Genomic DNA, 14,546 nt, shown 5'->3' with positions numbered 1-14,546 from the left:
ATGTAATATCTCTTTAAAGAAATGCCAGTTCTGACAGTGCAATGTAATTATGCTCTTCAGTCTCTGGACTGGGACTTGAATCCATGACCTTCTGACAGAGGCAGGAACGTTACCCACTCAGCCACCACTGGCATCATTACTGGAATAAATCGCAAATGTTAGTTGCAAGTATTTGTAAAAAGCTATAATTCCATGCAAAACATTAGCAAGGGTGGCAAGTCCAGGGAACCCTGGATTTCAAAGGATATCAAGGGTTTGATAAAGAGAAAAAGGAAGTATATGGAAAGTATATAGAGCACTAAAAATGAGGGAGCTCCTTCAGGAATATAGTACGTGTAGTGGGGTGCTTATAAAATGAGGGAAAAGAGCAGCCACACATTGGCAGATAGGATTAAGGAAAGCCCCAAGGCAACTTAAGTTTTTTTCCTTTTCAAATTTAGAGTGCCCAATTCATTTTTTTCCATGTTTCTAATTAAGGGGCAATTTAGCGCGGCCAATCCACCTACCCTGCACATCTTTGGGTTGTGGGGGCGAAACCCACGCAAACACGGGGAGAATGTGCAAACTCCACACGGACAGTGACCCAGAGCCGGGATCGAACCTGGGACCTGGGTGCCGTGAGGCAGCAGTGCTAACCCACTGCGCCACCGAGCTGCCCTAGGCATCTTATGTTTATTGGGAGCAAGAGGATGGCCAGGGCAAGAGTGGGGCCCAATATGGACTATTCTGTGCGTGGAGCCAGAGGACGTGGTGAGGTGTTAAATGAATATTTTTCAGCTGTGCAGTTCTTGTTGTCGCACCATCTGGACAAGCACTTAAATCTCTACGGCATAGCAGACGATGGACCAAGTGCTGGTAAATGGAATTAGGATAGATTGGTATTGATTGTTGGCACAGACATGGTGGGCCGAAGGACCGTTTATTGTGCTGTGCTGTATGACTCAATAGTGAAGCGATCCAACAAAAATTTAATAGAACATAAAAATTCTGAGCAATCTACCTTGAAAGAAACAAGAGAATATAGAATGATTGGTGGTAAATATTTTTCTTTTATTTAAACAAAGTCCCAAAAATAGAAGATCTATTTAAACTGGCAATGTCACTTCTGTCACACAGGTAAAAAGCACACTTTGCACAAATGGAAATCTTTGTAGGTTATCATAAAATGTTTTAGTATTCAACAAAAAACACTACCCCAGTTCTGCTCACTGTTTGACTATTTTTCTCATCAGAAACCTTGCACATCACAAGCTGTCAATTCCTGGTGGGCAGAGGAGGGGAATTGGGAAAATTTCTAAGCTCACATTATGTTAGAGGAAGAGGAGAAGAGTTCCTCTGACTGCTATATATTAGCAACATTGTAAGCATAATAGCAAGAATTTGCCCGATAACTGGATCAATGATTATTACCATTTACCATATAGCTCTCTGGAGATTAGGAGGTAGAAAAATGGGAATTTCTCCCAATCTCTCACAAACGTTGACAGGAAACCCTGCTGAAACAATGCAAATGGCAATTCATGACATTCGTCTTGGATTTCTGTCACATTCATGGCGATTTGGAACACTGGTAGAAATTCCATGCCGAGTTCGTCAGGACCCTGCAAACATACAACTACCCTCAAAAATGTTTTCCACATCGCCCATCTCTCGACTCCAGAAGTAAAATTGATATAATAAACTTCACTGCTAAACAATGGGCTGCCTCATGAGAATTGAGTGTTCGAAGCGAAGCTGCTGAGCAGTGGAAATTGTCTTCCCAACAGAAGTAAAGGAGAAAAGACAGGAGGTCTTCACTGGTTTGTCCTCTCCTCCATGTACCTCCCTGGTCTAGGGACATAGGTGGCTGTGGTAAGCTAGCTGTTAATGTTCAGAGAAGATTAAAACAAATCCTTAAAAAAAAACTAAAATCCTGGGCAAGAAAAAACAAATCAGAATTGATCATTTCCTTTCACACTCAAAAGCTGAAATGGTCTTAGTTCCATACACAAAGCTTTAAAAGTACAAATATTAATGCATAGGATAATCTAAAACGTATGCTCTATACAAATATACATGATAATTAACAATTTCCACCTTTTTCCCAACAGAAAATGTATGCAGAAAGAAGAGAAAGGCGCGTGTAGATACTACACAATATATATATATATATACACACATATATAATAAAACACCGCAGCTTATAGCAATAGTGACAGACAGGCCTTGCAAGAGGCACTCAAATACTCGGGGAATTCGCCAAGATGGACCACACATTGCGGCTCGTTAGAAAGCCAATGGAAAGCTGTAACACCCGTCAAATAAAAATAAAGTCAAGTATCTGTGGAATAATGGAACAACACTGGAGTCTTCCCAGTGCTCTGTTGGGGGTGGGAATTAGTAATACAAGGGAGCAAACAAAACACCACTGGTATATGAAGATCTATGTCCAAAGTGTGAACCTGTCTTTATCTTTCAGAAACTGACTGGCCTTCTGTGTATTCTTAGTACGCTGTGAATTGCTTAAACTCAGTTAATAATCTGGTGTGGCCCAAAGTTACCCACTATTTGAAAATAAACACCAGCAAGGATCCTTATTACTTCACAGATTTAACATTTCATATGAATTTGTGTTCATTAATATCAGGACCAGGTCAGATAAAACTTTGGTTTGATGCACAATAAAGTTCCCTCTATTCTGTCGAACATTGTACCTCTGTACAGCAGCACTGTGACACTTCATTAACTGAATGTCAAGGGTGTGAACACATAAATGTCTTAATTGGAGGGAGGGGGGGGGGGGCTGTTAAACTTGTGATTCCACATTTAAAAATATTATTTGATGGGGTATGGGCTGGGCCAGCATTTATTACCCATCCTGAATTGCACTCGAGAAGGTGGTGGTGAGCCGTCTTCTTGAACTGCTGCCAACTTTGTGATCTGATCAAAGCTGTCAATTTATAGGTAGTTTTGAGTTGGGACTCGAAACTGCCCAAATTCATTAAGTGTAGAGACAGAGAATTTCCTCTCATCTGTCTGGGTTGCATTCAAACACAGGTACCAGGTGACAGAACAATGTTTAACCCCAATGTATCCCTTAAATTCTCATCAAGAAAGAAGAAAATGGGCAATAGCTTGGCATGAAAGCTCAGCAAGATGATCAAGCATTATGTTAATGGGAAAGACTGTTCCTCATAATCCCTCTTCAGGTATAAACCCGGCAAAGAAACAGATTGATGAAAATTCTAATACCACCTCCCGACTGCATTGAATTTTCTATGGTCTGTTCTGCTTCTGGTTATTACAGAACTGATTCTCAGTAAAGATTACAACCTCAAGGTAAACCGGAATAAGTGCTTTATTCACATCCACCCACCTCAGTTAATCAGGCAGTGCGAGATGGCATAAGGCACTTTATAGTTGATGCCACCAACTGGCACTAATACGGACAGTCCCAAAGGCCACAGGATGCAGGCTTTGTGAAATGAGAAAAGAGCACATTGATGCAGTAAAGTGCTCTCCTGAGATTGGTGCTGCAGTAGATTGGGACAAACAGGAGAGAGAGCCACTCTGCATTGGTGCTTTACCTGACTTGGAAGATGGCTGATGCTGTAACAAGGTGTTCAAAATGGAAACTGTTCCAGTTCCCTGTCACCAAGATCCCTCCATTAAACAAGCATAAACACACACAAAAGACACCTGATTTAATTAATCCACTGCTCTAAGGCATCGTGTGGGCTACACAGAGGAGATTAGTACAACTGTGTTCATTCTAGGTGAATAGACTGTCAGAATGGATAGTCATTCAACTCCATAAGTGAATTGGAACACTACAGCTATTCTAGGGGATAGGGATTATAAAGTGCATTCCACGATATGAATATTCCATGGCATCAGGTGTCAGTGAATTGTAGCGTTTTACCGATAAGCTGCTAAACTGTCTCAGTTTGGTTACGTTTTTATTTACTTGATCCCCATCCATTCAAAAACTACACATAATTATAACATTTTAGCTTTCTGAAACGTCCTTGTAACTGCTGGCAACCTAAATCTAAACCAATCACTGAAAACATGCTGGCCAAGCTAAGCTGCAGATATCCCAAAGGCTCTCTCTGACGTCTGAATCTATTATTTAACCATATACAAGGTCAAAGCATACCTCAGGCAACTGTGAAACTGGCACTAGTATGAAACGTTGAATCCTCGCTCTTCATTAACAGTTGCACACACAGCATGCCCAGAGAGGTTTCTGGTTAGGAGACTTTTCAGGGGACATTTTAGTAGCTTGTATTGAAAGTCTATTCCTAATGAATAGCTAATTAGTTTAAAGGAAAAATGAAACGCAAGGGTCTGGTGGCCATGGCACAACCTGATGGCTGAATGTGGGAAGATTCCAGCATTTCCACACATAATAATATTCTATATTCTGATACAAGTCTGATTCTAGAAACTCTACATAATAAACCCTAAACAGAACAAATGTTATGTTGTATGGCATTGCTTTCAGTGGTTTGCCCGCTCGCTGACCACATCCTGCAGTCGCTTCAACAAAATGTCGTCATTATCCTGGCAGAGACATTTTGCTGGAGAGTCGCTGTCACTTTCCATGGTGAATGCTCGCTTCCTGCTCAGCCGCTCCCCCTGTTTGATCATGCAGTTGATATCCCTGAGATTCTGTAAAAATTTCAGAAGTGTACAACTAATCAGCAATTAAATTACAACTAGAATTTTTGTAATTCAGACTTTTAACAGGCAGATATTTAATCTCTATCTCTCCAATTTTGTTGCCTTATCCTGCTTCCTAAGTACTGAGCTACAGTTCCACAGGTGAATTGAGTAATCTAAGAAGTGACCTGAATAGTAATTCTTCACATGATCCAGAGATGGGTAACTCATTACAGTTCACTTTAACCTCAGCCAATATCTGCATCCTGAGAGACACAAGAGAGTCTTTAGGGAGATATACACATGAAACAGCAATCAGAATGGGAATTTCTTCTGAGTTTTCCTTTCTCTGGCTGAAACATATTGAAGCAAACACCTCCTTGGTTGTGATGAGAAAATTCAGCAGAGGCCTGGGATTACAAGACGATGAAAGTCATTGGTTCTTCTTCATTCATCCCAAAAAATCCAACAGCTCTCCTGTGGCAGCATTTAATTCTCTTTTAACTGATTCAACACATCAACTTGTATTTATATAGCATCTTTAATGTAACAAACACTCCAAAGCACCTCACAGAAGCATTTTAAACAAAATCTGACACTGAGCCACATGGGAGATATTAGAGCAGGTGACCAAACGTCTAGTCAAAAGAGCTCAGTTTTAAGGAGAGAGTGTGGGTGCGTGTGTATATCGGCCACTATTTGTAAGGAGAAAAGTGAGGTAGAGATATTTAGGGAGGGAACTCTAGAATTGCCATTAATGGTACTGTGATTGTAATCAGACTCGAGGTCAGCATCAGAGAACCGCAGTTATTTTGAAGGGTTGTGGTGTGGAGAAAGTTACAGCGAAAGGGAAAGAGGAAGGATTTGAAAACAATGTTGTATTTTTAAAAATTGGGGCATGGCTTTACTGGGAACCGAGGAAGTTCAGTTGATTCCAGTATTTTCCCCACCAGTCTGAGAGTTTTATTCCAAGAATTGATTATGCTTTGTGTAAGGAAGAATTTCCTGTTTTCAATCCTTCCTGTTTTCTAACTGGTTGAACTATGTGCCTCCTTGCCAGATTCCAGCAACTTAATTTGAAGTAAAGTTCCACAGCTATCATTTTGTTAACTCCCCAGTATAAGATCACATCTCTGAGAAGCTTTCCAAGGCAAGAAGCTCAAGTGCTCCTGCCTTTTCTTACAACATACTCCTAACACTGGGATTCAGCCTTGTTGCTCTTTTCTGGCCCCAGCATCTTGGTGATCACAACAGCTCCAAAATGTACTGAATGGAATCTTATACAGGCTGATCACCACTTTCTTAAATTATTTTCTTTTAAATGGGATTTGGCTTCACTGGCTGAGCCAGTATTTGTTACCCATCCCTAATTGCCCTTGCAAAGGTGACGGTAAGCTGCCTTCTTGAACCACTGCAGTCCAAGTGGTGTAGGTACATCTACAGTGCTGTTAGGGAGGGAGTTCCAAAATTATGACCCAGCGACAGTGAAGGAACGGTGATATATTTCTGAGTCAGAGTGGTGAGTGACTTGGAGGGGAACCTCCAGGTGGTGGGGTTCCCAGGTATCTGCTGCTCTTGTCCTTCTAGATGGCAGTGGACGTGGGTTTGGAAGGTGCTGCCTGAGGAGCCAGGGCGAGTTCCTGCAGTACATCTTGTAGATGGTACACACGGCTGCTGCTGTGTCGGTGGTGGGAGTGAATGTTTATGAAAGGGGTACCAATCAAGCGGGCTGCTTTGTCCAATCCACATACCCTGCACATCTTTGGGTTGTGGGGGTGAGACCCACGCAAACATGTGGAGAATGTGCAAGCTCCACATGGACAGTCGCACAGAGCTGGGATCAAACCTGGGACCTCGGCGCCGTGAGGCATCAGTGCTAACCACTGCACCACGTGCTGCCCTAGCTGGAGTCCACGGGCAGCACGGTAGCACAGTTGCCTCACAGCTCCAGGGTTCCAGGTTCGATTCCCGGCTTGGGTCACTGTCTGTGCGGAGTCTGCATGTTCTCCCTGTGTCTGCACGTTCTCCCCATGTGTGCGTTGGTTTCCTCCGGGTGCTCCGATTCCCTCCCACAATCCAAAGATGTGCAGATCATGTGGATTGGCCATGTTAAATTGCCCTTAGTGTCCAAAAAGGTATGGTGGGGTTACTGGATTACGGGGATAGGGTGGAGGTGGGGCTTGGGTAGGCTGCTCTTTCCAAGGGACGGTGCAGACTCAATGGGCCAAAAAGCCTCCTTCTGCACTGTAAATTCTATGATCAAGGATTTCATACCACAGCATTTTGAAAGCAGTGTAATCAGACAAAGTCAGCATGGATTTACGAAAGAAAAATCATGCTCGACAAATTTACTAGAATTCTTTGAAGATGTAACTAGTAAGAGTTGACCAGGTAGAACCGGTGGATGTAGTTTAGTTAGACTTTCAGAAGGCTTTCGACAAGGTCTCACAGAGCAGATTAAAGTTAAAGCACATCGGATTACGGGTAGTGTCTTGAGATGGATAGAAAGTTGGTTAGCAGACAGGAAGCAAAAGGTTGGAGTAAATGTGTATTTTTCTAATTGGCATGCAGCCAATAGTGGGGTACCGCAGGGTTATGTGCTAGGACCCCAACTGTCACATTATATATTATTGGACTAGGGAACTAAACGTAGTATCTCCAAATTTGCAGATGATACAAAGTTGGGTGGGAGGGTGAGCTGTGAGGGGGATGCAGAGATACTTCAGCGGGATTTGGACAGGCTGAGTGAGTGGGCATGTGCATGACAGATGCAGTATAATGTGGATAAATGTGAGTTATCCACTTTGGGAGCAACAAATAGGAAGGCAGATCACTATGTGAATGGGTGTAAATTGAGGCGGATACTCAGCAAGACCTTGATGAGCTCGTGGATCAGTCGCTGAATGTATGCACACAGGTACAGCAGGCAGTAAAGGCAAATGGTATGTTGGCCTTCATATCAAGAGGATCAGAGTATAGGAATAGAGATGCTTTACTTGAATTGCATAGGACATTGGTGAGGCCACACCTGGAGTATTATGTGCAGTCTGAGGGAGGATGTTCTTGCTATGGAAGGAGAGCAGCGAAGGTTTACCAGGCTGATTCCTGGGATGGTCGGACTGTCATATGAGGCGAGACTAAATCGGTTATGATTATATTCATTGGAGCTCAGAAGAGTGAGAGGGGATCTCAGAGAAACCTACAAGATTCTAACAGGATTAGACAGGGTAGATTCAGAAAGAAATTTCCCGATGGTGAGGGAGTCTAGAACTAGGGGTCAGAGTTTGAGGACAAGGGATAAACCTTTCTTCACCCAGAGTGGTGAATCTGTGGAATTCACGCCCACAGAAAGGAGTTGAGGCCAAAACGTTTTGTAGTTTCAAGTTTACTTCCTGGCGGTTATCGACGAATACTCCCGCTTCCCCTTCGCCATTCCCTGCCCCGACATGACCACATCGACCGTCATTAAGGCCCTACTCTCCATCTTCTCACTGTTCGGCTACCCCGCGTACATACACAGCGATCGGGGGTCCTCATTTATGAGCGACGAGCTGCGTCAATTCCTGCTCGACAGGGGCATCGCCTCTAGCAGGACGACCAGCTATAACCCTCGGGGTAACGGACAGGTCGAGCGGGAGAATGGTACCATCTGGAAGACCATACTACTGGGCCTCCGGTCCAGAAATCTCCCTATTTCCCGATGGCAAGAGGTGATCCCCGATGCCCTACACTCTATCCGCACACTCCTCTGTACCGCAACTAATCAGACACCTCATGAACGTCTTCTTGTTTTCCCCAGAAAGTCATCCTCCGGATCCCCTCTCCCGACTTGGCTGGTCACCCCCGGGCCCATCTTTCTCCGGAAGCATGTGCGCGTGCACAAGTCCGACCCGTTGGTGGAGCATGTCCAGTTACTCCACGCTAACCCGCAGTACGCGTATGTGGAGTACCCCGACGGTCGACAGGACACGGTCTCCCTCCGGGACCTGGCACCCGCCGGCGTGCGCCCCCCCCACCACAGACCCCCCTCCCCGTTTTCACCCCAGCACCCCACTCAGCTTCCCCATCCCTCATCCATGGCGTCTCCGCGGCCAGCTCAGGTGACGGAGACTACTCGAAGTCCATCGCTCCCGGACTCCAGGACATCAGCAGGACCATTGGCCGATCCGACGTCAACTCCTCCACTACGGCGCTCTGCCAGGACGTCAAGGACCACCAAAAGACTGATCGAATCCTTCTAGAGTTCTACAGCCCCATGGACTTTTTTTTTGTTGTAAATATCGTTATGTCTGGGCCAGTGGGAAGCCCCCAAATTCGATAAGGGTAAGGAGAGAAAATTTATTCTCCTGACGGCTACTCATATCACCAGTTCTCCCCCCCCCCCCACCCCACCCTGGGTCTCGTTCACACCCCCCCCCCCCTTCCTTCTCCGCAAGGGGTGAATGTGGTGATATGATATGATCTGCATACCTGCCTGCCATTGGGCCAGAACGTCGGCTTACCATTGGCCCTGGTCGGTCATGTGCCTCTCGACCGATTGGCCGAGAGGCTGAGTTAACCACGCCTCTATTAACGAGGTATAAATGGTCAGACGCCTGACGATCGTCCTTTCCATTGTAGACGATCGCAGAGCTGTGTTCTAGTCAATTAAAGCCAGACTTGAAGGGCTAAATTGCCTTCTCCTGCTTCTATTTTCGATGTATGTTTCCATGTAAGTAACGTTGCCCCTAATATTACGTAGTTAAGATGCTAATTATTTTATTTTATTAGAAAATTGGCAGTAAATCTGCTAAATAACCTGAAACAGAACCACAAATGTGACCAATGTGAGCAAGAACGCACCTTTGATGGGCTCCGGTTAAATCTGTACATCATGGCTGTACGTGGCGTGAGGGAAGTGCCGTTCTTGTGAGGGGAGATATAGACTGCATGTCGCTGTGATATCCGCCGTGGAGATACAGGATGGGGTATAACATTTGGAAAAGGAGACAGTGGCGGTGCTTCCACCTGTCAAGGTAGAAATCAAAAGCTGTAATTTGATGTTGATACACCAGAATTAAATTCCATACAGCCAGTTTTAAAAATCAGCTATCAATCAAACCCAAAACCGATTACTCGGAAATCATAGAAGTCACAGAATCCCTACAGTGCAGAAGGCCATTGAGTTTGCATCAACTCTCCGAAAGAGCACCCTACCCACCCCATTCCCATAGCTCCATCTAACCTACACACCTTTGGACACCTAAGGGCCAAACTAGCTGTTCCCAAGCACCAACTCACTGGATATAAGGGTGTAATGGAATACAGCAGACCAGAGAATATTTCCAAACATTTTCCCAAAGGAACCTTTAGCATTTCTTCATCGTATTGTTTCAAATACAACTACGACAGACTCAGTTTTTGCTGGCCTTTTGGCCATGGCAGCTATCTATCCCACCAAACAATCCAGATGATGAAAATGGCCTCCTTGAAGGGCAAACCAGATCATGGCAGCAAGGCTGTAATAGACCCAGCTGTGTGAGAAGACAAGTAGGGGTCATCACACTGCTGGTGTGTCAGCGCACTGCTGGTGTGTCAGCGCACTGCTGGTGTGTCAGCGCACTGCTGGTGTGTCAGCGCACTGCTGGTGTGTCAGCGCACTGCTGGTGTGTCAGCGCACTGCTGGTGTGTCAGCGCACTGCTGGTGTGTCAGCGCACTGCTGGTGTGTCAGCGCACTGCAATGTGATGCCAAAAGCCACCATTTATTAAGAAGAAATGGAAATATTTGGAAAATGATATTCGCAATTTTAGAGGATTGAGCAATACTTTAAGGAAAAAAAGTAATGCGCGACAGTAGGCAGTTAAGAATCTAATGAGCTAATTTTGATGCTGTTTCTTCATAGAATGGAAATAGCTATCAATTTGGTGGCTTGTCTCCATTATTCATTGAGCTGGGAGGTTCTGAATCTTTCTCTGTCTGTAAATTATCAGGTATAAAGCAGTGTCAGACACTAAAAAATCAGTCCAACTTTTGCAACAGAACCTGTAGTGGAGGAAAAGATAGCTGGGAACACCACCATCTGGAGGTTCCCCTCCAAGTCACTCACCATTCTGACTTGGAAATATATTGCCGTTCCTTCACTGTGCTGGTATTCCCTCCCGAACAGCACTGTGGATGTACCTACACCACATGGACTGCAGCGCTTCAAGAAGGCAGCTCATCATCACCTTCTCGAGGACAACTAGGGATGCGGCAACAAATACTGACTGAGCCAGCAACACCCACGTTGTGCAAATTAATTTTTAAAAATGCTGTTTGTGAGGGCAGCACGGTGGCCTAGTGGTTAGCACAACCGCCTCACAGCGCTGAGGTCCCAGGTTCGATCCCGGCTCTGGGTCACTGTCTGTGTGGAGTTTGCACATTCTCCCCGGGTCTGCGTGGGTTTCGCCCCCACAACCCAAAAATGTGCAGAGTAGGTAGATTGGCCACGCTAAATTGTCCCTTAATTGGAAAAAATAATTGGGTAATCTAAATTTATTTTTAAAAAAATGCTGTTTGTGGAACCTTATATCGCCAAAATAGATCACTGGTGGCAAAGCTCTATAGGACTCCAGGTGCTATATAAATGCAAGTTCTTTCTTTATTGCATGGGCTGGGATTAGTTAATTCAGCATGCAATAAGGGGGCTTAATCCTCAATAGAAAGACTGGTTGAGCTACTGGGGTAAGCTCAAATCAAGTTTGAATCTATATAAATTCCAGCTAGCCAGGGGGAACGAGCTAACCTGCAACTCAAAAACTTCCTACGAAAGGAGACAAGGACTTACCCACAACCGCCATGACAGACATTACTGGAAGAGTTACTGGCGCAAGCATACTAGATAAAGGAAACTGTAGTGACATGTATGACCGACTGGTAGATAGGGCTGACACCATAGGGACGCAACAAGAAAGAAATGTGAGGACCTGGGGATTGAAATAGGGTGGGAACTCTGGAGCGAAACACTGCATGGGGTCAATTCCACCTCCACGTGCGCAAGGCTCAGCCTGACACAACTAAAAGTGGTACATCGAGCCCACTTAACAAGAACCCGTATGAGCAGGCTCTTCCTGGAGGTGGAGGATAAATGTGAACGGTGCCAAGGAGGCCCGGCCAACCATGCCCACATGTTCTGGTCTTGCCCCAGACTTGCGGGGTACTGGACAGCCTTCTTCGAGGCAATGCCCAAAGTGGTGGGGATGAGGATGGAGCCATGCCCAAAAATGGCAGTCTTTGGGGTTTCAGACCAGCCAGATCTATCCTGGGGAGGGCGACGGACACCTTTGCCTCCCTGATCGCCCGCCATAAAATCCTGTTCGGCTGGCGGTCAGCAGCACCACCCAAAGCTGCAGACTGGCTGTCCGACCTCTCGGAATCTCTCCAAATGGAGAGAATCAAATTCGCCATCCGAGGGTCAGACGATGGCTTCCACAGAATCTGGGAGCCATTCATGCAATTGTTCCGGGACTTGTTTGTGGCCAACGAACAAGCAGAAGAATAGCCAGGTAGCCAAGAATCAGGGGAAAGTAGCCAAAACATTAGAGGGAGAGATAGAACGGGAGGGGGGGGGGGGGGGGGGGGGGGGAAGAGACAGGGAACAATAGAGGAGAACCAGGGAGGTGGGGGGAGGCAGGGAAATGATAGCCGGAAAGAGGCACGGGAAACGATAACAGACTTGTCATCTACAGGAACAGAGAACAAGGAGAATACAGGCGAAAGACGGGAGGAACGGCTGAAGTGGAGGTGAGCACGAAACGACAACGGCAGCGAAATCAGTCCGGGAGAAGCAAGTGACAACTCCAACACCAGGCCCATTTGAGTATTGCCCTCTGTAATTGTTTCTCCAGCACCCAAATGCCCGCACCCCCCCCACCCCCCCCGCAAACAGACGTCTACTTATGTGTTGTAAATAATTTTGCCAATTGTACAGAGTTGCTACTGTTGAGCTGGTGCATAATACCTTACCAGTTACTTTATTTTTAATTTCTTTTTTATTATTACTCTTTTTTTTGTACGTTTGCGTGTGTCCCTTCTCTTCTATATATAATATAATATATATATATATATAATTCTGTGTACATAACGGTAAACATACTTTGTTCAAAAACCCAATAAAAACATTTATAAAAAAAAAAGTTTGAATCTATATGAATATATCAATCTAAAAGTTCAGCTTCCTAGCTGGCTACCTTGGATCCAAAAGGGCAGTTTTAAAAAATGCTAAATTAAGCATTTACTGGACACAATTGGGGGGGGGGGGGGTATCTTACCCACCCAATGGGGTTGGACATAACCTTGGTTTTACCCTCTGCCCAATTTTGTTGTCTGCTGGTGTTAATTATTAAGACTTCATTCACGTGATGTGGACGCTGCTGGCTGGTCCCTAATACTCCCTGAGAAGGTGGTGTCAAAGGAACCTTAATGAGTTGCTACAAAGCACCTCGAGTTGGTACACACTGCTGCCACTGTGGCATCAGTGGTGGAGGGAGTGAAAGCTTAATGTGGTACATGCTTTCTTCTGGATGGTGCTGAGCTTCTCGAGTGTTGTTGGAGCTGCACTCATCCATGGAAGTGGGGAGTAGTCATCACACTCTTAACTTGTGACTTGTAGATGGTGGACAGGCTTTGGGAGCTCAGGAGGTGAGTTACTCGCCGCGCAATTCCCAGCCTCTGACCTGCCCTGGTAGCCACTGTATTAATATGCTCAGTCCCGTTCAGTTCCTGATCAATGGTAAGCCCCAGGATGTTGATAGTGGGGGATTGAGCGATGGTAATGCAATTGAATGTCAAGAGGTTTGATTCTCTGTTGTTGGACATGACCATTACCCAAGCTGGAATATTATCTTGCTACATACGTAGAGAAACATTAAAGAGATGGGGCATAAAACTTATGTTGCATATGATCCTGTGTGGCGGGTTTGGTTAAAATCATTCCCAATATATCAAGCGGGTTCAATCTTTTGAATTGAACTGTGCCCTCAAATCCACAATCTCTCCCACATACTGTTGGAGCTGTAAACACAAAGTGTATTATATTAAAAGGAGGCATCTTAGCTCTGCTTTATCATTTAGATCCAAAGGCAATAGGTGGATTTGCAGAATGGAAGGCATAAAAAAACTTGTAAAAACCCGAAAGAGGATACAATAAAATGGAATATGGAATTTAACTCACATAATGAGGGTGTTATAGGCCCTTCATATTTAATAGTCAGAACAAGTTGCTACTTCCTTGCAAAATGAGATTTGCAATATGTGCTCCCCAAAACACCAATTGTAAAGCAATGCAGGAAGTCCATTAAATAAGAATGGAATTTGACCTATGAAATCATTTTGCACATGAAGCACTTCTATAGTTCAGAAATGATGATTCACGTTCTCAAACGCTCAAGTTTACTTACCCCACACTCCAGTTTTACATTGGAGTACTTCAGCGCAAACTCTTTAATCCTGTTCACATAGATACTGTTATAAAACTTAATCAGGTCACCCCGCTCTTCCTCCACAGCTGTAGGATATGTTTTGGACAATCTGGCTGGCGACACTGGAAGGTTGCTTGTCTCGTCAGGACCAAGTGCATTGTTATTTTTTGGTTTAGAATCATCAAAACTGGGCACTAGAAGTGGCACAAATAAAAAGGAGAATAAAATTGTTATTCTCAAGTTTTAAGATAGACCTCCTAAAATAACTGTTTATGCCAGGCATAAAATGTCTTTTCGGTTTTCATTGACAGTGAAAATCAAAGCAGGAGTGAACCCGGAGGGTAATTACAATTATTTTTAGTGTTACTGAAGGTACAGGAAATCGGTGCTGGGAAAAATAAGTGTCATTTTCTGTGCTCCCACATCAGAAGGGCAAAGACCGAAAGACGTGCTTGTTAGGTGA

The 14,546-nt window shown here is 44.7% G+C and overlaps 1 protein-coding gene across 3 annotated transcripts in view; it reads right to left on the bottom strand.

Annotated features, from left to right (window-relative positions):
* Positions 1-1,029: 1,029 nt before the first annotated feature.
* Positions 1,030-14,546, bottom strand: part of rbl1 (retinoblastoma-like 1 (p107)) — an 85,436-nt gene continuing 71,919 nt past the window's right edge. For all 3 annotated transcript variants that reach the window (XM_038803835.1, XM_038803837.1, XM_038803836.1), the window contains 3 exons: positions 14,063-14,277; positions 9,487-9,651; positions 1,030-4,653 (listed from right to left, as the gene is read on the bottom strand). In XM_038803835.1, coding sequence (XP_038659763.1) covers positions 4,483-4,653; positions 9,487-9,651; positions 14,063-14,277 — 551 coding nt within the window. In that variant the 3' untranslated portion in view covers positions 1,030-4,482. The remainder of the gene's footprint in view (positions 4,654-9,486; positions 9,652-14,062; positions 14,278-14,546) is intronic.

This window comes from Scyliorhinus canicula, chromosome 7 (assembly GCF_902713615.1).
Source record: "Scyliorhinus canicula chromosome 7, sScyCan1.1, whole genome shotgun sequence".
Classification (NCBI taxonomy): Eukaryota; Metazoa; Chordata; class Chondrichthyes; order Carcharhiniformes; family Scyliorhinidae; genus Scyliorhinus; species Scyliorhinus canicula.
This window is presented reverse-complemented; position numbering and strand designations above follow the sequence as displayed.